We start from the raw sequence: 24,983 nt of genomic DNA on the forward strand, positions 1-24,983 counted from the left end.
ATGTGAAAAATTAGATGTTGCTATGGTCTGGATGTTTGTTGTCCCCCAAAATAGTCATAAATTGAAATCCTAACTCCCCAGGTGATTATATTAGAAAATGAGGCATTTGGGAAGTGATTAGGTCATGAGGTTCTACCCTTATGAATGGGATTATTTCTTTTATAAAAGCAGTTGCAGAGAGGTCGTCTGTTCCTTCCACCATGTGAGGACGCAGTGAGAAGGTGCCATATATGAACCAGAAAGTAGGCAGTGAAAACACCAAATCTGCTGCTGAGGCAGACTAAGTTAGAAAAAGTCTGGGACTCTTAAAACATACACAGCTTAATATTGTATTTCAGGTTGAACTTTCTTCTCTTTCTCTGGGCCTTCTTTTCAATGTGTAGGTTATTAACACCCTGGCTCAGAGACAACTCAAACCACCCTTATCTCAACTATGCCCTCCCCACTCATCAATTATTGGTAGTTGAGAATCACCAGGGGTTTTTTCCCTTCCACGGGTTAGCATAGGTTTTAAAAGCACCTGAAAAAGAGGAAGATGCTCTCTTTTCTTCTGGCTTCTACTTGGCCCTACCATGGCTTTTTGTTTTTTTTTTTTTTTTTTACCATGGCTTTTTGTAACTCCTTTCCTTAACCTTTAATAAACTCCATTACCTCCCTTGCTGAACCCACATGTCCTGCCTGGATGCTTCCATGTGGACACAAAGAATCTGAGAATCTTCTGATCAGAGACTACACAAGCCTACACCACCACCTTGATTTTGGATTTTCCAGCCTCCAGAAGGTAAAAAATAAGCTTATATTGTTTATAACCTGCCTCGTTTATGGTATTTTTCTATACAGGCTGATCAAACTAGGAAAGATGTTTATATATTTTTCACAGTGAAAGTCCTTAAAAGAATCAAACCCTGGACCTCCAGCTAGATTCTTTTCACAGGCATAAAGGAACAAATCCAGACACGACACTATAGATCTAGTTATATAATCGTAGAATTCACAAATTATGTTGAATAACATAAAAATAGTTTCAACTTTAGTACACTTCAACAATGTCCTTTCCTTTGGTGTTTCAATAGTTGATTTTTCTGTTTTATAGTTTGACCCACTGATAAGAAAATTATGTTTATGAACTGTTTTGATTGCTTATTCACCCAAGTTACATACAATTTACAAAGACTTACTGTGCAGCCAAACTGCTTGGAGATAGTGTCTGTCCATCGTCCTCACTCCACACGTGTGTTATATTATCAGCATCACCTAAAGTAATAATATTTATTTAGGTAAAAATTGTTTGCTTAGAGATTTTTTTTCTTCTCAGCAAAAAGTATCCTAAGTCAAATTAATGGGGGAAAATACAAAAATCTGAAATTTCTTTTCCAAAAGATATTTATGCTCCTTTTGTTGGAAACAGGAATTTATAGGAAATGGGTGCTTACTAATCAAACAATCCAATGGTCAAACACATGCATTCCTAATAAATTCCTACTGTATGCATCAAACCAGTACATTATTTTTTCCCAAGACCTATATGCATAGATGTCTCTTAAATAATATAATGAAGGTTGACTAACACATGATTTGTTAATCAAATACAACCAACTTCAGTCTTAATGTGTCACTGAATTTTTTTGTGGGAGGGGGAGTGGGAGACTTTGGTTGTTTATAATGTAGACTTAGAAAACAACTGCCATCACTAATCTGTATTTTCTATCTTCTGAAAAGCAATCACTGATCATTGAATGCAGCCATAAATGCAAATTGCCTAATGTTAACAGAATTATTTAGAGTCTTCTCAAATAATAAGGGGCAGAGTATGGAACATAATCCTTAAATTGGATATCATGGAAACTATATGTGAAGATCTAATTCAACATTAAGTTGCCCCCAGAAGTTAAATAGGACATTGATTCAGCTTGCTGCAGACTTTGTATAATTACAAAAATAAGCATTCACACAAAAAGTGGGAATGAAAATTCTTTAAATGGTCACAACATAAATAAAATTACCATAAATCCAAAGCTTTAAGTAATCGCTAGGAAAAGAATGCCACTTATTTCAGCCTTCTCTTCAGGCACTACTCATTTTTCATAAATAATCCAGTGTGTTTCAATGCTATCACTTTAAACGTTAGTCTAATGATTTTCAATAGGATGGTTTATTGCCAGCTTTTTTTAGTTCTAGTTTCTAGGTAGTGTATCATAAACCTTTCTAAAAAGGGCTTTGCCCAAACCTGTGCAACCACCTGCTTTTCTGGTGATGATCACTTATTTTACTTAAATTAACATATGTGTAAAAAAGAATATCCCAGAATTCAAAACTTCCTGTCTACCTGCTGTATTATTCATGTTTGAAGAAGTTGCCTTGGCCCCGACTGACTTCTGAAGTTTTCCTGTTCAGCACAATAGTTTTCCTGGCTTTTGCTCAAGATACAACTGGATAATATTGTTCTGCCTAGAGAACACACATCACCAAGAAGAAAGATAAACCTAATTCGTCATGATAATGCCTATTACTTGTTTGTATCCAGATACAGAATGCTCAAGGATAGAAATATGTCCAGATTCATGTTTTTCAGTATAAAAGTATATAAAACTTTTTTCAAGATCAAATCTTTTTTTAAATTTGTTTATTTTTTGTTGTTGTTGTTCATTTATTTACATGTGCATACATTGTTTGGGTCATTTTTCCACCCTGCCTACCTCCCCCACCTTCCCCCACCTCCCCTCCTCAGTTTCAGGCAGGTCCTGTTCTGCCTTTGTGACTGATTTTGTTGGAGAAAAGAATAAGCATAATAAGAAAGACAAAACTTTTTTGTTAGTTGAGTTAAGGATAGCTATACAGAAAGATTCCTACTATTGCTTTCATGTACCCATGTGTTAGGACCCATGTTGATTCATCTCTAACTGATCTTTACATTGGTTCCTGATCCCCTGCTCATGATAACCTGTCGTCTTAAGGTTTCTGTATTAGTTCCTCTGGAGTGGGGACATCAAACGCTTTCATGTTTTGGGTTTTCTACCTATTCCTATATCTCCTGTATGTGCTCTCCTCTTTTTCAAGATCAAATCTTGCTCACTTTGCACTTCTACTTGAGGTTCAGCAAGTTAATTCATACTTGCATATGGAGTTTCTCTTTTATATCATTATTATAGTAAATAATAGAAATTAACTTTATATGATCAATGATACAGTTGATCCTGAATTTATTTTTTAAATTTTAAAGTATTTGAAATAGTATAAGAAAGCACAAAATAGAAAATAATTTTTTACAAAGCTGTGTAAAAATTTGTATAATTAAAACTATCAAATTTTGTCAAGAACAATGAAATAATATGTAAATGAAAATAGAAATACATATTAGTGGGATGCTAAGATATCAGTTTTTCTCAAATCAATATACAGATTCATTCTCATTGCAATGAAAATCAAAAGTAGATTTTGTTGTACAAAAAAAGATAACTTTATTCTAAAATTTATTTGTAAATGCAAAAGACATAGACTAGCCCAAAATATCTTAGAAAGAATGAACCTGAAGGACTGGCACTGTTTGATTTTAATTCCTGAAACTGCAGGGCATGATAGTGCACACCTGTAATCATAGCACTTGGGAGGTTGAGGCAGGAGGTTTGTGAGTTCAAGGCCAGCCTGGGCTATCTAGTGAGTACAAAACCAGTGTGAGCTACATAGTCAGACCTGTTTCAAAAAAGTTCAAAACTTTAAACAACAATAATTAAGCTATGACAGCAAAGGTCATAGGTTAAACAGAACAAAGTTCAAAAATAGCTCACATACATGTTTGGTTTTTTTTAGTGAAGGTATCAAAGCAATTTGGTTGAGAAAGAGAAGTATTTTTGCAGCTGGAATAACTATTTCCTTGAAGGAGGGTTGATCCTGAATTTAAATAGAAACTTTCTCTCTAGCCAATAAGAACTATAAAATGTTTCAGAAGATATACTGTAATAAACAGATCTCAACAAAGTTGAAAATGTTACAAACCTTTAAAAAGTATACTGCTTTGATTTTTTTGTGTAATTAGGCATATTTTAAAATGGCACACACAGTCTTCTTGTGTACAGATAATGTTTTCCCATCAGTAAGAATTGTTTTCTATTTAAAGATGTAATTTCATGTAATTTGCTATTTTATAAAAGAGCAAATTCCAACAAGTCACAAAGGTGATCTCTGCTCCTTACTCAGCCTTTATAAATGGCAGCACTGGAGTTGAATAACTGGGTATTGGAGATGCTGGCTGAGCTGAGAATTAGATCCTAAATACAGAAAGTTGGGAGAAAGCCTCCTTCCCAGGGTTTATTAGAATCCCCATGCTTCCACTCACATTCCTGGGGAGGCTTCTGAAGAACCCCTGAAGCATGTTCAGAATTCAGGTTAGATCAGAGATAGATGCAGGGAGGAGGAAATGTGTAGAAATCAGGGTGTGGAGAGGAATGGAGGATGACTCTGTAAAACTATGTCCTCTGGGAGGAAGTGTGGTATGGCTAGCCACACCTCATCAGGAGTGCCGAGCCTCTCTAGTGGCAAGCACTTGAATATTCTAGTGGGAAACCATGGACTCAACTCTGTCTATGTCCCAGAAAGGAAAATGTCAGTGAGGCCATCTATAAAAGAGCTCAAGGCTTTGGGGACAGACAGAACCAGTTTCTAATCCTCTACTGGCTTAGCTAACATAGGCAAAGTGCCCAGCCTCCTTTTGCTTCAGTTTCTTCGCCTGTGAAATGGGATAATAACTGCATCTCATAAAAATTTTTTTTTGTTTTGATGGTAATAGGAGAAATTTAAGATAATGAAGCACTTACCATCAACACAATTAACACTTTTATTTTCGTTATTTGAAAGAGTGCTATAAGATCTACAAAGCTATCGTAACCCTGTCATACATTAGAGAGCCAAGTAACTCCACCATGAGATACCACCCATTCCAGCTTAAGTGAGTGTAAAACAAAGGGAAAAGTACATTCACTTCAAAAATACTGCTGAGCACCATGAAGACTAAGTTAGCACGGACTGGGCCGTGTAGCATTTACCTGCACTCAGGGCCAGAGACTTCTGGGTTGTTAAATTTGTCACTGGTTCAAGTTTAGTTCCCTGAATGATTTCCAAAAATACCTAAAAAATTTTTTCAAAGGCCATGCAATTTCTGCTCAAGCAGGTAGAGACTTGGGGTTAATGACTCATGGAGTTAGACATTAATACAGCTGCTGCACCGTATGATATCGAAAGGGCATTAGGTTTAAAAACAAAGGAAAGTGGCTCATGCCAGTAATCCTAGCTGCACAGGAGGCAGAGATCAGGAGGATCAAGGTTCGTAGCCAGCCCAAGGGAAGAAAGTTCCTCGAGACCCTATCTCAAAAAAACCCTTCACAAAAATAGGGCTGGTGGAGTCGCTCAAGGTGAAGGTCCTGAGTTCAAACCCCAGTACCCAAAAAAACAAAACAAAGAAAAACTAAGCACACCAAATTTTTCAGATAAAAATACTTTTCCTGGATGTATCACCTTGTCATTTTGACTGTCCCTTGATACTTTAATAATTTTTAAGGTCATTAGCATATTTACGGACTTAAGGCATGACCATTGTTAAAAAAGGAAAACTAAATTGCATCATTCACTAGGAAAAGTGTTTTGTTGCCTAGTTCATAAGAGGTGCTGCTTTTCTGACTTCTAAGGCACAGATCTAAGGCACAGATGAGCTTTTGTTCTTTGGGAAAAATATCTTAATCTTGTCACTTTATATGAATTCTAAGGTGTGAGTCTGAAGATGAAAAGGAAAAAGATAGTAAATTCTCATCTTTAAAATGCAAATATAACAAATACTGAGGAAATAATCAGAGTTTTTTGGTGCACCATCTAGTTCTTTGGCCTGGAATTTTAAGATGAAATCTTCTTTTGTAATGTTCCTTAGGACCATTAAATTTAACAATTGATCTTGCAAACTAGCCATTAATTCTGTAATTGTAGATCTTAAAAAAAAATCTTGACTAATAGGAACTAGTATCCAAGAGTATGCTGGACCCTCCAGTGAGAACTCTTCAAAGCCTTTTCAAACCTTCTTTTCACATGAAAACTATTATTTTAAGACACTACAATGAACAGCTTTTCATTTGATGCTTACTTTATAATCCAGAAGCAAAAGTACTTAAAAGCTGACAAACTCAGATAAGAAAGTATAATTCTAAAATCATTCAGGAGAGGTAAATATTAATCCAACATTTTACTTGGGAAATAGGGATTTATTCCTTCCAGCTCTAAACCTTTGCATCAATCTGTGTGTTTCCATGTAAATGGTAGATAATGCTGTTCTGTACAGGCAAAGGTTACATTTTTCTGACTCAAGAGCAACATGCTACACCTTGTCTTACTAGAGGTGACAGTGGATTGTACTGATTTATTCTTGTTTTGATGTCCACCATGCATTTTCAACATGGTTGGTTGAGGGTATATTTTAACTAACGAAAAAGTCCTCCTGACTTAAGAAAAAAATTCAAGTTCAGAAACGAGGTCAAAAATCTAGAATTCAGTGTAGGTTGTTATTTCAAAAAATAGTGGTGAAAATCTGTTTGTTGAAGCTTACTTCCTGGTATTTGTTTTCCATCCCAAATACAAACAGTTTTATAAGCTAATGAGAACATTTTCACCTAAAGAGAAATCCTAGAAACTCATAGCCTCTTTGTAGGCATTTCTTCCTTTCTCCACATTTCAACCCAAGACCCAGAGTAGCATATGTTCCCACCTACAAATAATATCATCTACCCATGATGACTTCAGTTGCACTCTGCTTTATATTTCTGATGGGCTTTGTGACAATGAATTTAATATAGTTAGAAGGAAATATAATACCTTGAGCTGAGGAGTCCAGGGTATACAGCAGATGTTTAACAGACTTTTGGAGGATTCTGAAACCTTCATTAGATTCAGCATGTGGATAAACCTTCTGTACCACTAGCAGCATCCTAACGAGTTGAAAAACAATTAAACCAGATTGTGTTTCAAGGCTTGCAGACAGAAATAAAAGGTTATCCAAGGAGAAAATGACTACCGTATAGAAATTATTCTTATAACATAAAAGACAAGATGCTTCTTTTGTAATTTAATTACTTATTTTTCTGTTCATGCACAAAATCCTTGCAAAATGTTCTTGAACCACAGCAGAGATTGTGAAGGCTCAAGACTCAAAGACCTTGAAATAGGGAGCAAAGTTCCCATCAGGTTTTTTCTCTTAAGACATAGACAAGTGGTTAAGAAAAACAATTGCAAGGAAAAGATACCTTCTGTTTTAATCAAAGGGAAAAAATTAAATATTGGAAATTATTTTTGTGAAAAATCAAGCCCAGGTAAAGGATCCAGTTTCAGAAATAATTGCTACTTAAGCATTTTATACGTATTTGTCTTTTACTACACCAATGCTGACATTTTTTTAAAAATTGGAGCATGCATTAATTCAAGACTGTATTCTGTCCTCTAAGTGACCCATAGGCACTATCCAAAACTAGCTCAAAATTAATATCCAAACTAACTGGCACTGTGTTCCTATGACTTTTATGTTAACAATAAGATGGGCAGTCTACACTGGAGATATGACAATCAACAAATTCACTTTTACTTTAGTTCATTCTGTATTTCCCAAACCTAATTAATTATTTCAGAAATGCTTTTTGATTCCATTATAGTCATTAGTACAGTTTTTAAAGAAATGTTGCTACTAAGAAGGATGTCTGTATGTCACAAATACAGTAATTTATACCAACAATTAAGTCTTAGTCAATGCTTTAACTTGGGTAGTGACTAAAATAAAAGATTTTTGTTAACAATTTCCCATTGTGAAGTTACAAAGTAGCTAACACTTTTCCCTATCAAGTTTTCTTAGTAAAAGGAAAGCTTACTCCAGTAATAGGTCCAGTATGAGGATGTACTTTCATGGTAGTATGTAATGTTTTGGGGAATTTTCAAAATTTCAATTAAGATCATTTAGTTTTAGTCCCCTAGACATGAATGAAAACTGTTAAGAAAGGTAAATTTTAAGTGCCTCCGAGGTAGTTTCTGGTACAATATAAGGATATACATATAGCTATGGGTATGTGTTTACATATATATGTACATTATGTATATACATGTGTGTATATTTTAATTGTAGTCCTTTAATAATTCCATGAACTCCATTTTATTTGCTCTGTTTTGAGATGGGAAAACTAAAATTCCAAAAGTTATATAAGTTGCAAAAGCTATTCCTTTAGTAATAAATAGAGCTGGAAGCTGTCTGTTTGATCCTCTCTACGTATTGTCTGTGCCTCAACATGATAGGAGATGAGGAACGCTGAACATTCATGCACAGAACCACAGGCTTGTTAACTTATTACCCATAGGGAGGCATGGCCATATTTTTTTAATCTCTCCTCTTCATACACGATAGTTGATACTTCAGGCCCTGTCTTTGGGTTACTTGGTAACATGCACACCAGTTGAATGGGTGTCACAGATCTTGGCCAGACTTCTACCAGCCTGGCCCTTGGTTTAACTCACTTTATCTGCAGTCCCACAAATTAACAATTTCAAAGATCGACGATTGACAGACTCATTAAAACTGCTAGCATTATTGTTATTCATATTATTAATAATATGTTAGCAGACTGAATTAATCTTTTTCTAGTAAAACAAACTCAAATGGTAGTGACACTTGGCCTCATCCTTTCTGAAATCCATTCAGCCATTGATTGAGATATATTCATTTATTTTACAGGCTTTCTTTCCTGCTCTTCATCATATAGAAGTGAAAATTGAACAAAACAAGTTGTCTTCTGAGCAAAGATAACCTTTTAAAAATATTTTTGATTCATATTTCAGCAGAGACTCTTCCTCATAAAAGGTGAAAATCATGTGTATTCTTTAATTTTTCTGCTAATTTCTGTCACAACCTTAACATTATATAATCTGATTTTGGTGATTAGTTTGTATGCAGCTTTCAACTTAAAAAATAAAAATTTGTTGAAGGAAATGAATGTTACTCTTGGGTCCATTTGTCTCTTATTTGTTCAATAAAGGTAAAATTAGCCAATGAGACCATAATTTGGTAATGAAGTAGCGGGCTTTGTGAGTACATTTGGGCCTTTAATGACATTGTCATAATAATAGTAATAATAATAATAATAAAAGATTCAACCATAAAGGTGTGTCCCAATAGAAGCATAATGTAAGATATATTTAATTTTGAATTTTTTAGTGGTCATATTAAAAAATTAAAAGAAACAAGTGAAACTAATTTTAATACATATTTGATTTAATCTGATGCATCCTAAATTTTATCACATCAGCATTATTTAATCTCCTTTCTCACACTGCTATAAAAATTAACCATAGGCTTTGCACTTAAGAGCATCTCAATGCTGATTCTAAATTTTTAAAGAAAATTCTTACCCTGCATTTAGATTTCATTAAATTTAAAGGTGAAAAAGTAGATTCATATACCCAAGTTGTTCCAAACACACTTAAAAGATTTCCAGTCACTAAATCAAGAATAAGTTTTTAAAATTTAAATTAATTAGCTAAATAAAGTTAAAAATTCAGTTCCTCAGTCACCCTCACCCACTTGAAGTGCTAAAAACCCGCTTTGATCACTTGCTATCATATTAGAAACAGCAAGTGAATAAGTTGATATAGTTTGCTAGACCACTGAAAGGAAGAAAAACAAGTTGTTTGAGTAGATAAAAGTCAAAAGGTGCTCCTTTAAAAAGGTAACCCACAGGATGGGAGAAAGGCTTACAGACCATATATATGATTAGGAATTAATCTCCAAAATAGGTAAATAAGTCCTACTACTCAATGTTAAAAAGCTTAATAGCCTAACTTAAAAATAGCTAAGGATTTGAATAGACATTTCTCCAACAAAGACAAAAAATTGACCAAGAGGCCTATGAAAAAATGTTTACTGCCACTAATCATCAGGAAAATGTAAATCAAACCACAAAGAGATAAAAATTCTCTTTATCAGGATGGATATTATTTAATGGTTTTTTTTTAAAGGCAGCAAATATTGGCAAGGATGTGACGAAATCACAGCCACTGCACAGTGTTGGAAGGAGTACAAAATGGTGCAATCTTTATGGAAAACAATATGGATATTCTTCAAAAACTTAGAAATAGAACTGAAGTATGATCCACCAGTCCTTCTTCTGGGTACTTATCCAAAAAAACTGAAATCAGTATTTCAAAGAAATGTATATACTCCTGTGCTCACTACAGCACTATTTATAACAGCTAAGAAGGAAAGCAGCCAACATAAGTACATGTTCATTGACAAATGGATAAAGAATGTAATATGTAAAACAGCTGAATACTATTTAGCATTTTCTTTTTAAAGGAAATTCTGCAATATGCAATAACATGGCTGAACCTTAAAAATGTTATGCTAAGCGAAATAAACTAGCCACAGAGGACAAATTCTGTATGATTTCACTTATTTGGAGTATCTTAAATAGTCAAATTCTGACCTGGGCACTGAGGTAATGGGTAGGGGGGTGTAAAAAATCATCAAATTAATAGAATCAAAGAGTGGAATGGTGTTTTCCAGGTGTTGGGGAGGTGAGAAATGGGGAGTTACCAGCCAATGGGCCTAAAGTGTCTGTTAAGCAAGATGAGTAAGCTGTAGGTATCTGTTGTACAATATTGTACCTATAGTTAACAATAATGAATTGCACACTTAAAATTGTGAATAGAGTAGATCTCATGTTAATTGTTCTTATGACAATACAATAAAAAATACTAAAAAGCCAAATGCCATTTACTTTATAGTAATTTGAAGCCATAGGTGTTTTCATTACTATATAGACTATTTTCATTTGTAATCATTACTAGACAACATACTCTACTGCATTGCCAAAGAATGAAATAACTTTTTTTAAATCCTAGAGAATTAGGGCTATGATAGTGGCTCAATGTTAGAGTGCCTTCCTACCAAGCGTGAGGCCCTGAGTTCAAATCTAAGTACTGCCAAAAAAAGAAAATGAAATCTTTACAGAATTAAGATAGTCATAGTGCATTGCCTTTATGTATATTGTCTACCAAAATAATGTCTAAAGTATATTTTAGATCTTCCATCTTTTATTGAATATTCTTTTGTGGAATTTTCTTTCTTTTTCATTATTTTTTTGCTTGAGATATAATTCACATACAATAAGTTGCATTTATTTTGGGTGTTCCTTTCAATGAGTTTTACAAGTAACCTCCATACAGTTACGATGCAAAACATTTTGAGCACCCCAGAACTGTCCTCATACTCTCAATGGTTACACCATCATCCACTCATCTGACTTGTAACACTATAGATTAATTTTATCAATTAAATTATAGAATTTCCTATAAATGGAACAATACAAAATCTGCACATATAGTGTATATCCTTTTGTGTAGATTCCCTTGTTAGCATAATATTAATTATATTTATCCATATTTTGTGTTCAATAATCCACATATTTTATTGTTTAGTAGAATGCAAAAGTAGGAATAAACTAAAATTTTTATCCATTTTTATAGATATTGGTCTCCCCGTCAACTTTTAACAATTATGAATAAATGTTGAGATATAAGGCTTCATGTGAACATGTTTCATTTTCTTGGGTAAAAGCCTAAGAGTAGAACATACCACCATTGCACTTCACAGGGATTCCCCACATCATAGGGACTTTCTGTTGTACTTAGAACAGAAATGTTAATGTTAATGTTAATGTTTTCCAAAAAGTTGTGTTGTTTTCCATTCTAACTTGCAATATATGAGAAATTCAGTTTTTCTACATTCTCATCCACACTTGGTATTATCCATCTTTTAAATTTTTACCCATTTTAGTGATTGTATAGTCATATCTTATTCATGATTTGAATTTTTTTACCATTTTCATTCCTGCATTATAAAATTCAAATAATTCCATTCTCTTTTCTTAATACAGCTTTTTGTTTTTTAAAACAGAACATAAATAGGAAGAAGTGGATCAAGTGTCAAAATTCTGAGTGAGTGAAAACCTCAAGAGTTAAAATGAGGACCAATATAGCATCCTAATATCATGCTCCTTCCGTATATCAGTTATGGTGTGCTCTTGTAGAAAGAACATAGGATTTGGATTTGGATTCCTCAAGATGAGGTCCTAGCTATTATGTACCACTTGTCAAACTTTGGAAGGTTATTTTACCTCCATGAGGGTTTTTATCCTCTTTAAAATGGGGCTCTGTCAATTTGAAAACACTGTTGTAAGAATCAAACAGAGGGCTTATTATAAAGTCTTTGAAGCGATATAAGCTCTTGGAAGCATTCCAAAGGAGAGAGCAGTCTCCTGATACTTTAGACATTTCAAATAGAGTACATGCCTCTTATGACATTTTAAAGAGGTGGACTGGGTTTTGGAGTCAGGAAACCCAGCTTTAAATCCTGCTAGCTGTATGATCAGCAGATATGTGACTGATTTTTATGACCCTCTGTTAACTCATTTATAAATAAATAAATGAGAGTGAATGTCATAATATATGTATAAATGGCCCAGTATATTGTCTGACATGTGACAAGCACTTAATAATTGATCCTTGTTGATGTGATAGTTAATTACTTTTAATGCACATTTGTGAGTTAGATAGGAAAGCCAAAACCTAAGTACTATCCATTAAACTCTAAATATTAGTCATGCCTACATCAATTTTAGGTGAAAATCAGCCTTTAAAGGGATTCTTTCACAAGAATGTTTAAGTCTTTGTGACATATTCCAAAGCCAGCCAGCTCAATATGCAGGCTTAGAAGATGATTTATAAATCAGATACACATGAGGGAGATCAACACCCTTGAGGTGACTTGAAGCAAAACTCTAACCAATAGGGTCATTTTTAATTGGATGGTACCAAACAATCCCCATTGAGATAATTTTATTATTGAGTAGTTTAATTGTAGTGGCACATAGCTCAGGTTGTCCCTGAATGAGCCTGTGTAACTGGCCCAGCTCATAGTTGGTCCTGTTACAATACCTCATTCTCAGAAGCTCTGAGATAATAAGTAACAATACAGTTATTAAGTGAATGTTCCTCCCTATTTCCTCATGGACACCTGATGATCGTGATGACCATGGCATATGTTTCTGTTTCACTTAATACATGCGCCTTCCTTGCTAAAATCTGCAGTAAGATGTTGAAAGGTTACTTGTTCTGTGTTTAAATTACCTACCTGACAGTAATCCTCAGAGGAAATATTTTTAAAGACATCTTTGTAAGCAATAATATTCCATTTAGTATTGCATTTTCTTACCTGTTTGCCTTTCGAAGAACATCAAATATATTGCTTAATGATGTGTCATTCTGAAACACATTTGGAAAACTAGAGAGAAGCTGCCACACGGCTCTCTGCTCTTGCACTTGTGAGAAGAATGACAGAACCTTGACCAGTTCTTGAAACACTATCTTCTGATTATTGGGATCACTTGAAATCTTAAAAAAACAAAACCGAAAAAAGAGTTTAAGATTTGTAATTCACATGATGTTGTCTTTGAAAACATCAAAAATCTTGGTTCTCACATCAGTAGTTCTCACAGATATTTGCTCAGTTTGAAGTCACCTTTTACTAGGGAAAAATTCTAATATTCATAAACATCATTGGATTTTTCCATATAGCTCCTGAAATTAGCATATTTAAAGGTTGGCTAACAAAGCTGTATTTATAGAAAATATTTGGAATCATATATTTGATAATTAATTTCTGAGTATTGTTTTTTATTTTCCTTAGGACTTGATATAGGAGTTGCAGACTATAAAGTCTATATCTTTAATAGACCTCTTAGTTTCAGGTGGAGATACCTTAAAACTATTTTATATATATATTTATATATACACACACACACACATATATATAATATCATGTATATATAACATGCATCACATTTAGAAATATATTTCCATGAAAATGCTTATCATTTACTATTAGAATTATACACAATTCATGTAATAAAATATTTTTAAAGCTCTGTTGCAATTCTAGGAATGTTAGTTATAAGGAATGATAGTGAGTGAACCTATGTTAATAATTACAATAAATGAAAACCATGACTTTGGGATTGTAGGATGCAGCTGGTACTTTCAGAGCTAAAGCATTTCCTTTATTACTACTCAAAGCAATTCTCTTAGTAAACGCATTCATGCTAGTCAAGTTGAGATTTCAGTCTGTCTTAATTCAAGGTCTTTCATGCTGAGAGGGATTTTGAACAACCTGTTTTTGAACCACACATTCTACTCTACAAGGCTGCCAAATTTAAGAAAGGATTGAAAGTGCTTTGTATTGGATTGGGGTTATTACACAAGTGTCTCCAACCTGGTTCATTCAGAAAGCAGATTACTAATGGGCAATTTTTAAAAATTTAAAGAATTACTTACAATAAAGTTCAAAGAAGCAAGGGGAAATATTAGAAATAGGTGTGTGACATTTATTCCTATTTGTAAATTTTCAAAATAATTCTGACTTTTTTTATCTTTTATTATACATGGGCTTCATTAAATGTAGATTATTGCTGTCTGTTTGCAACATTTGAGGTCAGTGAGAAAAATAAAAAGACATTACACATTATTCTAACTTCTGACAGTTGCATGGCTCTAATAGTTTAATTATTAAGCTTGCATTCTATCTTGAATAATCTCATTTACAGACCTTAGGGAAGACAGTCAATCTTTATACCTTATAGAGCCAAGCCATATTTCATCCATGAAGGTGTGTCTATATTAACTGTAATGCAATATTTCTAATTCAACATCAAATCATTTCAATCTTGCACATTTAAATGATACATGAACATTACTGAGCAGCAAAGATTTTGTGCAAACATCCATGTGAGAAAAATATGGTAAAATTCCAAAAATATTCCAGTCTGTGTTACCCAGTCCATGAGGACTTTAGACTTGCCCTTTGATTCCTGCTGTTTCACTTTGTGACTCCAAGAATGAAAACAGTACACCTCCTCTAATTGCTTGTGAGATCTCGGTCATGTTAAAAGTTCTACACTCACCTGAGAGAACTGTGCTTGTAGTTCCTGAAGAGAAGTCTCTAAAAGAGTCATGTTGGAAAGGCAAAATTTGTTAAAAACATTTTTTCCTAGAGTGATCCAAGAGAAGGCATAATCTGTGGTATATCCTGGATAAGTCTCACATAGTTCTTGTCGTATGTCTTCTGAAGTTGAATTTTGCTTCAAAAGCTAAAATGTGTAAGAAGAGAGGGATAATGTTAGTAAACACAGATGTTAAAATAGTCTAGTGTTCAAGGCAGCTGATCTGTCTTCACAATGGTCATTTTAAAGTCCTGCATTATTATTGCAACGATTAAAATAATGATGAAATACAGTGAGATTACAAGTGGGAAGTTCTGACGGGAGGCTATGTCTGCATGTGACAAATTCTTACCATTGTTATGATTTACATTTGATTTGTATACCTGAACTCATTTCTCATCTCTGACTAGAAAACCTAAAGTCATTAAATGTTTTCTGACAAACATCCCACGCATAAAAAAAAAATCTTATTCATTTCCCCTGGGTATTGGACAGCAGAAACTTCCATGTCCTCACTCTTTGTGATGTTTCCTTAAAACTGGTCATGCACTTTGGAAAACTTTGAGAAGATGGAGCTTCAAGGTTTATTGTCAAGAACATCTGCATTTATTTATACAAATGGAAAGACGGATTGTTGCACTTCAGTCTCATGCATAAAAAGAAAAAAGGAAAAGATACATAGAAAAATATATAAAATTCAATAGAATTATAAAAAGCAGTAGTTGGAAATCATTTTCACAAGTGAATCATTATAATCCCCTTATATATTCCACAGTGCAGTTCAGTCACAGATACAGCACTATTATCAGCATAATATTAATAGATTCAGCATTATTAATTTATTTAGGCTTTTACAGAGTTGACTATTTCATTGTAACAAGTAAGGGGTTCCTTCTAATAGCAAATTCTTGTAACCCTATGAAGTGAGGGCCAATGCTATCCTTCCTTTAACTTTCTATCACAAAATCTACACAGTCTGCTTTTCAGCAACTCAACTTCTAAATTTAATGGAATAAGGCAGGATCCACTTATCTAGATGTACTATACGTGCTAGGTCTTTTAGTCATTTATCCATATCACTTTTTAACATTACACATAAACTCTTCCCAAAGTGATTCCTCTACTCATTTTTGCAAGGGTTGCAGAAAGTAGTAAAGAGAAAGAAAGGAATCAGGAAGACTGCTGACATAGGCATCAATATGTCATCCTAATTTTTATATCCTTTCCCTGCTCCAAGTTCTATAAAAATATGTATCTATACATATAAAGTTCATTTGGGACTTATCTTCCCTGGATATATGGCTCTGTGCTGTCTCACAAACTTCTAAAATTTCATTCCATATGAAAAAGAGCACTTGGGAGTTTCAGTAGCATAAAGTGGTGTTTTTGAGAATAGCATTTCTATTCTACATATTAAGGAATTTATCTGATCTAATGCATGACTGTTTTCTGGGAGCCAATATGGTGGAAACAGAATGGAATAGAATAACTTTCAAATGCACTAAAAGCTGTTGAGTAATAGGGGATGGGAAAAGAGGAAAGAGAGAAAAGGGGTTAATCTGATTAATGTACAATATATTCAGGTATAAAATGTCATGGTGAAACCCCTTTGAACAATGAATGTACTCTTAAAAAATAAAGATCAGGAATGTAAAAAAAAAAGCCTTTTTCAAGGGTAGGTACTAGTGGGAGTTGGTTGGCGAACACAGAAAGCCAAGGAAGGTGAATATGATTGATATACTTTATATACTTGTATGAAAATAGAATAATGAGACTTGCTGAAATTGTTTTAAGAAGATGGGAGGATAATGAGGGCCAATTATGGTCAGGGTGAATCTAACCAAGACACATTTTAAGCAAATTCGGTAATGTCACAAAGGAACCTCCTTGTACAACTAATATATGCTAATTACAACGTTTTCAAAAATATCTTCCCTTTGTTTATACTCTGGCCTTATTGGGGGAGGCTTTAGACTAGAATTAACTGAGCATATTGGGGAGTTTCTTAGGCCAGCCAGGGACCCTTAGAGACCTCAAATATTAAATAATCTAAACTTTCAATGTCTATACTGTACAGAATGGATAAGTCTCATGTGGCCAGAGCCAGTAAGAGTTGCATTGATGACCATGGTGTCTTTTCCTGGCATCCACTTCTGTGACATCCATTTGTTTACACACATGACACAGTTTATTGAGATGTGTCAGTTGTTCACAATATTAATTACAAGGTCACTAATAAAGACATTAAGCATATTTAGCAGTAGTGGCTATGGTTGATACAATGTGAATAAAGGTCATAGACATGTCTCATGATTCAGATGAAAAAAGTGAGTACAAAATGAATAAATTTTTAAAAATGCTTGTGTGTGTTTGTGTGTGTGATACAAGAGAAGGAGTGATGGACAGGGGAAAGAGAGAGACAGAGAGAGAAAGAGGGAGAGGGAGAGAGAGAATAGCATTTCTAATGAAAAATACTGAAAATGTTCTCTTCATTTCTGAAGAGCTTGCAAATCAGGACTCACATGTCCACAATAGAGGCCAAATAGCTTAAATATATGAATCAGACTGGTTGAGAGACAACAAAGAGAAAAGGGGATTATAGTTAACAGAGGAGTACCTGTCCTGCTTACAGGCATTCAAATTTAATTTCTTTTTTTTTCTTCCTCAATGGATATTTATTAAGTACAAGTACTGTTTATCTCACAGTGTGTTGCTGTGTTTATGAGAGTAAAAAAAGAAGGAAGAGAGGAAAAGAGTCAGGAGAAAGGGAGGAGAAGGAAGAGAAAAAGAAATAAATTCATGTTATGCTACATGGGGATTCAGTACACAAAAATCACTGTATATAAGGATCAATTAAATGAGAACCTAGTGACTATGTATTTGTTGTAAAATTAAAAATACCTAAACAAAAGGCTGGCAGAGTAGCTGCAGTAGAATAGCACCTGCCTAGCAAGTTCAAAGCCCTGAGTTAAAAAAATACATAAAAAATACTTAAAGAATGTTTGTTGAAGGATCTAAAACTTAAGCAGTACTTTGTCAAGCAAAGATGGGTGGTTTAAAGGAAGTGGTTATTGGGAAAGGTTTAATGGAGAATCTGAAGTACAGTCTGTGCATAAAGGATAGGAAGAAATTTTTTGAGGTATAGATAAATAGGGGAGGACATCACATATCCATAATTTAAAGTCAGTGGAACAAAAGCATGAAAGCATCAAACTAACTCACTTTTTCCTTGGAATAGTGATCAGATCCCATCTGAATCTTTTCTCTAGAGAGCCTGTGTGGCAGGCTAAAAGTCAAATTTAATTTCCTAAACCCACCCCCCCCCACACACACACTTGGCTCACAGGCAGCCAGTTCACACCTCCTGTAAAATTATGTTTAATATCTTGCAATCTGCAAAACCACAAAGTAGATGATGACTAGGAACAGAGAAATCCATGGACAAACTCTCTAAAATATGCTAAGGATTTTCCTTCTTGGGGAAGAGATTGTTCATAGCCCTAATTTGTCCAAAGACATTCTTAGTATGGATGAGGCAGCAAATTGAAAGAGTGGTATAGCTTCATTTTTTTTTCTTTCTGCTTCAGAAAATTGAAAGATCCCATATAATGCCACCTTATTTCTTACTAAACAAAAACGTTAAGTTCAATTAAAGGACTTCCCAGGGCAATAAATAAATGCCCAAGCACATAAAGAATTCACAATGTCTTAAAAATTAAGCTCTGATTGAACAGTGCCTAAGAAAGAATCTTCCTGAGATAGTTTTTAAATAGGATAGTTGCTTCCAGCCTCCTTCTGTTTGGGCGATCCCTTTTATTAACCCAAAGTGCATTTGTTCAACCTCTTCATTATCTTTCCGTTATAAAACTAAATGAAGTTACCTTTTCCAAAACAAGGATCCGTGCAAGTACTTTACTGCCATTAAAAGTTTCTGTTCCAGTATTTCCCAAATCAGAACTTGAACTGAGAAATACAGTGGCTGCAGTAGAAGAAAGAATGTATTATTTCTAAACACATATGCAAAAATGGTCATGATCACAAAAGAACCTGGAGCTCTTTGTAACCCTTTGTAACCTCATATATCCCACAGCAAGAATGTGCTCAAATATGCTTCTTCCATGAAATTTTTATGCTGGAAAAATGCATAGGTTTTTCTTTCAATATAAAATTGTGTTGGTTTTGGTTTGCTCCTGTTTTTTTCCCCAATCATTTTGATGTCATTTGCTTTCACTCCAGTTTGTGTCATTAAACTTCATCACCAACATCACTGCCCAATAAAATGAATAATTTCTGAGCAGGCCTAGAGGATTTGAGGTGCCCCCACCAGCTCCATAGATCCATCATATTCAACATCTGTTCAAAGGATCTGCCAATGCACATCTGGTGATAATGGTCTTCTTTTTTAATTATCCTATTGGGATGCTAAAATCTGGTTAGGATCATAAATTTTCTCCTTCCCAAAGTGGTTTCTGAATGATATTTCAGCTCAAATAAATGGAATGAAGCGATTAGTTCATACTACAGTATATTCTAATCAAGTAATTCCCAAAGTGGCCTCATCTTGTACAATTTATAATGTGATAGAGTTTTCTGGGCTTAGAGTATTAGCTAGAAGTATACATTTATATCCATACCATGACTGTCCAGAAAAGCAGTAGGTGTTCAGATTTTTATTTATTTTGGCACCAATATCTGTTATTCTCACAAGAAAGAATCTCAGAATACAAAGCTACAAGTCCCCATCATCAGTGGGGCTTCGGCTTTACTTTAGTGTCCATGGGACTAAAGAATTTATCCTCCAATTCCTCTCAACTAAGGCTATATATTTATGATTCGATTGACCAGGGAGAGAAACATAATCTGTGATGACTGAGAAAGCAATGCTTACTGAACCATAAGCCATGATCTTATTTCTACTGTGCTTTAACCTACTCAGCTACACTTCCACAAATCATTCATGATAGAACATTAACTCCTTAAAACCATTCACTACTATGTTCCTACTACATTAATCCAGGACTTTTCTCATTTGGTTTATCAATTTATATTGGAATACTTAATGTCTTAGAGTCCTCAGTGGAATTTTTTAAAAGATGTTCCTTTTTCTCCCAGAGTACCAACCATATTTCAACCTACAAGAATCTTTGTTTCATTCATGGATATAGCCCCCATCACTAGGATACTGTAGTGCACATGTATTTGCAGGTACCTAATAAATATTTGTCCCATGAAGGTAAAACAAGTCATCTGATTTGAGAGTTTGGGGTTCTAATCAGTGTTTTTTAAGACCACCTAAATCAAAACCACATGGATATAAGGCTTGGAAACTTGTGCTTTTAGGAAGCAATTCAAGAAGTTTTTTGCACACAAAAGTTTGAGAGCTGCTAGCCTGAGTGTGACTTAAATACAGAATCACATTGAAGGTTGAAACTGAGGAGTAAGTGGGAGGAAGAAGCATATAATTCAAAGAGTACTGGGAAGTCAATCTAATATTATTCCTCTATATATCTACAGATGCAGCACTTAACCTTGTTGTTCCTCATGTTCTTCACCTGTAAAAGGGAAAATATGGACCACTCTCTGATATAGTTTTCAATAATATTTATTGCTGGACTTTCTGGCTATCCAGCATCATCTAGTTGAAGACAATGTAGAAGTTCAGTCAATTTTGGGACACACTGAAATTCTCAACATCTAGGTTTTTGCTCCTACAGAGTATTTCAGTAGGAACTTAATTGCCAATTATTCTGAAGACGTTTGCATAATTATACTGCCACATTCAGGCAACTATGAGGGATATCTGGATCTCTTAGGAACATTCTAAGCATTCCATCTTTATTTGAAAAGTCCAAGGTACAAACTTTTTAAAGATGAGACCTTTATTGGCTGTTCTAAATGGCCTATTCTATACTATACAGAAGTGAGTTAGCTTACCCAGTGATGTGTGCCTTTCTTCTGGAACTTGGGTGCTCTGGGGTGATAAATTGCTGTCCTTCTCCACATCAGATGACTTTTTCAGAATTTCACTGGGGAACAAAAGTAAGAACTCTATAACTTCACCCACATTAATTTCAGTTAGTTAAAGCAATGTATTATGTGTCAGATTCCAGAGCTCTCTGAGGACTTGCAAATTTTTCATCTACTAGGATACTGAGGAAATACTCAGCTAAGCAATACACCAGTGAATATGTAAGGTCTTCTGCCTGCTAAACTTTTGTTCAGATAATGACCTAGATGAGGTTTTTAAATAGTTATTTTATTCTAATCTTATAGAAAGGAAACTACTTGAAAAAAACTAGAGCTAAAATTCAAAGTATTTATTATTTATTTTTTCCTTTTCAAAACTTGATGGATTCTAAATAGATGAGAGTCCAAGAGAATTTTGGAGACTGAAGCTTGTCAACAATGAAAGTAAAACAAGTTTCCTATATTAAATTATACATGGGATTTAGAAGATTTTAACAGTTGAATAGTAGTTATGACATGGATTTAAGAAGAAAAAAAATTATAATTTGCTGTCTACTAAGTGCCAGAATTGTGACTGGTGAGGTGACATCATAGGTGGAACCAGGTGTAAAGGCAATAACATTAAAACAAATTTTACCTATACAGATGTGTCAATTCAACGGTAAGAGAATCATGGTGCCGAGAATCCCTACATAATGCAATCACACTAGACTGTGGAAGAATATATTATTGGATCCTCCCACAATTTAGTAACTATCTTTAAAAATTAATTTCCCATTTAGTTAATTATTATTAAAATAGAGATAATTATATTTTCTTCAATACTGGATGTACCTAAAAGCAAGTGCATAAAATAAATGTATAACTTCACAAATTAAGTCAGTACAAATATCTGGATTTGAATGATTTTCTGAAAAGTTGATTCAGCTATTTGCAAAAAAAAAAAAAGCATAATAAAGATACAGAATGATGGAGAGAAGTTCTGTTTATTACTGTTGCTCAATTTGGCTTCTGCTTTAGAAATGAGATCTTTGTTATTTATAATTTGAAAAATAGGTTTGGTGGGGTTTTTCCTCTTGGTGTGTTCTTTTTATAAAAATGATTCGAAGAGGTAATATTTGTTTCCATTCCCCAGTGTTTTTCCAATATTCTCCTTAAAATGTACTGGTTGCTCCAAAAGTTCTGCATTCTTAATGTATATTTGAATTATTCATGACCATGACTGTATTCCCCTAAATCTTTTTACATTCCTTTTGCTGACTATTTGGATGGGAAAGCCATTCAAATAAAAATAAGAACTGACCTGAACCTTTTCCCTTCTCTCAAAAGGAAGTTTGAGAAAGTTTGAGAAAGTTGGGTTTACTTTTCTTTTCCTTGACATTTTTTTTTCAACTCAGCTTATAATACTACAAGGAAAACTACTGAATATCAACACATTTTGAAAATAAAGGGGAAAAACTGCCTTCATAAAAATTTCAAGTTTCATGGACAGCAACAAAAACCAAAGGGAGAATGACAAAAATCAAAATAGCAATGAAGGAGCATCAGAAAATAGACTGAATAATAAATGGGTATAGAAAAGAAGAACAAAAAAAGGAAGATGAGGCAATTGGAAACTCAGAAAGTGTGCTTTTGGAGAGGCAAAAGCTGCGTTTGTCCCACAAAGGACAAACTACCCATCTCTCATGCTCCAATAAGAGCATTGACACTACTCCTACCAATATTCTTCAAACACCAAAAAGAATGAAAATCTTCTTCCCTTCCCAGCAAGCACCTGGCTCAGCAGTAAAGTGACTGTTCCAGACAAGGAACCCTGGAGACTACCTTTCTAGGGAGACCTATCCTGGACAGGAAGTGCCCATGGTAACATAGTTGCCCTCATCCTTTTGTGTGGCTTTTTTGTGGAAATGAGGGTCTAGGAATATCAAGTGTGCTTTGCTATTCCTTTTCCTGAAAAGTGTTCCTAATTTTATTCTGCATTTACAAGGTGTGGTGTAATGGCATGTGTCCACTCTCATTGAACATTAAAACTTTTTCTTTAAATAAAATGGAGATTACAATATAAGTGGACCACAAAGAGAATGTGTGAAAAAAGGGCAAATTGAGACTGTAAGTTGGATATACAACTTACGTCCCTCAAATGATGGTAACTAATTCTATTGTCTTTTGACTAAATTACTAAAGGAGGACAAGAAGGGAGCCAGTCTTATTGAGTTAATGACATTCTATCATCTCCCTAATGAGCACAACCATGCTTATAGACAAAGCACTGTATATGATAAGTACAGAACCCTTTCTCTTATTTCACACAGTCATTTTGTACATACTTATTTATATGTATACACAACTATTTTCATAGCATCTCCATTCTAGGCTATGACATCTTTGGGAGCATATACTATGTTTCATTCATCTTTAAATTCCCAACAGTTAGCACAGTGGTCAATTATAAGATCTGATGGTAGATTGAACAAAAAGGAACAACCAGCATTGCTGAGATGTGTCCAAAGGAACTCTGGAGTCAGAACTGTAATTTCAGCTCTGTATCCTCCTAAAAGATGTTAGCCATTCTGTCTCTCATCTGCACATTGCAAGGTGGATGTGAATTTAACATGAGATGTTTGAACCAAGTATCTGTATGACTTGACATCAGAGACACTCATCAACATTAGCTATTTGTCAGAGAACTCACAAAAGAAGGTGGTACAAAGACATACCCTTTATGCATATATGCTCCAAACATAATTCCTTTAGAATCCTAGAACCTTCAAGAATGTAGGACATCAAGTGATATATTCTATTATTTTGTAAACTGGGAACCTGCAAACATTGGCTAGTACAGTGGGATGAGGCTTAGGACCTCACCCACAGTTTTGTGACCCCTTTTTTCATTTTATGGGGTTACTTCATTTCATTATGCATTTATGAAAGCAATTTTCCATTTGTAGTAATAATTAATCTTCCCCTTTTTAGACTGAAAATTTTTTGACAATAGTCCACAGTGTACTGCATTGGCAGATGGTAGAAGGGTTGGCATATGACAAGCATTGAGTGCATGATGATAAGGAATGTCACTTGGAACAACTTATAGGTGATGAAGCAACTTTTAAAATAACAGTGGCCTGCTCTCCATGGTTGTATACGTGACTCTGCAGGCATTCTTGGAAAAGAAAACACCTAGGGATGGCACCACAGACAGACATGGAATCTTACACTTGTCCCCACAGTATCCACTTATTAACTCACCAAAATTTATTACATTTGTACAATATGTATTATAATGAGCAAATCAAGTAAGTAACCTAGGGAGTTCAAAACATTAGTGTAATAGCTAAGTAAGAACATGCAGAAGGGACAATTGGAACACATGACGATGGTCCCCAAATCCGAGTTATCACTGGTATTTTTTTTGTAGAGCAAGATCTTTAGAATCACAATCTTAACTCAAGCCTCTTCCTACCATAACATTTTTTCCTTTAGCCTTTCATTAGACCAGTGGTTCTCATCTAGGGACAATTTTTCTTGCCTCCCTCAGGGGACAGATATTTGACAATGTCTACAGACATATTTGGTTGTCACAATTGCAGGCAGGTGTTCCTGGCACCTAGTAGAGAAAAGCTAGGAATGCTGCTAAACACCCTATAACACACAGCATAACAAAGAATTATCTGTCTTGAATTTCAACAATGTGAAGACTGAGAGCCCCTGCACAAGACTATGACATGTAAGAAGAATTATTCAATGATAACTCACCCCCATTCACACTCCCCAGCACCAATTCAGGAGACAAAAAAATCTTATTCAGGAGTTCTGAATAGCTTTGAAGAGATCACATAGAATCTATGTCAAACTGGATGTCTCTGGGAAGTATATTAAATAATTATGCAAAACTCAGAAACCATATTAATTTGACACATAGACCCATGTGATTCTAGAAAATTCAACCCAGGA

General features: G+C 34.4%; 1 protein-coding gene across 1 annotated transcript in view; it reads right to left on the bottom strand.

Annotated features, from left to right (window-relative positions):
- Positions 1 to 24,983, bottom strand: part of Abca12 (ATP binding cassette subfamily A member 12) — a 172,886-nt gene that overhangs the window by 90,724 nt on the left and 57,179 nt on the right. The window contains exons 4-9 of the mRNA XM_074071660.1: positions 21,000 to 21,091; positions 18,947 to 19,044; positions 15,027 to 15,212; positions 13,283 to 13,461; positions 6,850 to 6,962; positions 1,179 to 1,254 (exon numbers count right to left, since the gene is read on the bottom strand). Coding sequence (XP_073927761.1) covers positions 1,179 to 1,254; positions 6,850 to 6,962; positions 13,283 to 13,461; positions 15,027 to 15,212; positions 18,947 to 19,044; positions 21,000 to 21,091 — 744 coding nt within the window. The remainder of the gene's footprint in view (positions 1 to 1,178; positions 1,255 to 6,849; positions 6,963 to 13,282; positions 13,462 to 15,026; positions 15,213 to 18,946; positions 19,045 to 20,999; positions 21,092 to 24,983) is intronic.

This window comes from Castor canadensis, chromosome 4, assembly GCF_047511655.1.
Source record: "Castor canadensis chromosome 4, mCasCan1.hap1v2, whole genome shotgun sequence".
Taxonomy (NCBI): Eukaryota; Metazoa; Chordata; class Mammalia; order Rodentia; family Castoridae; genus Castor; species Castor canadensis.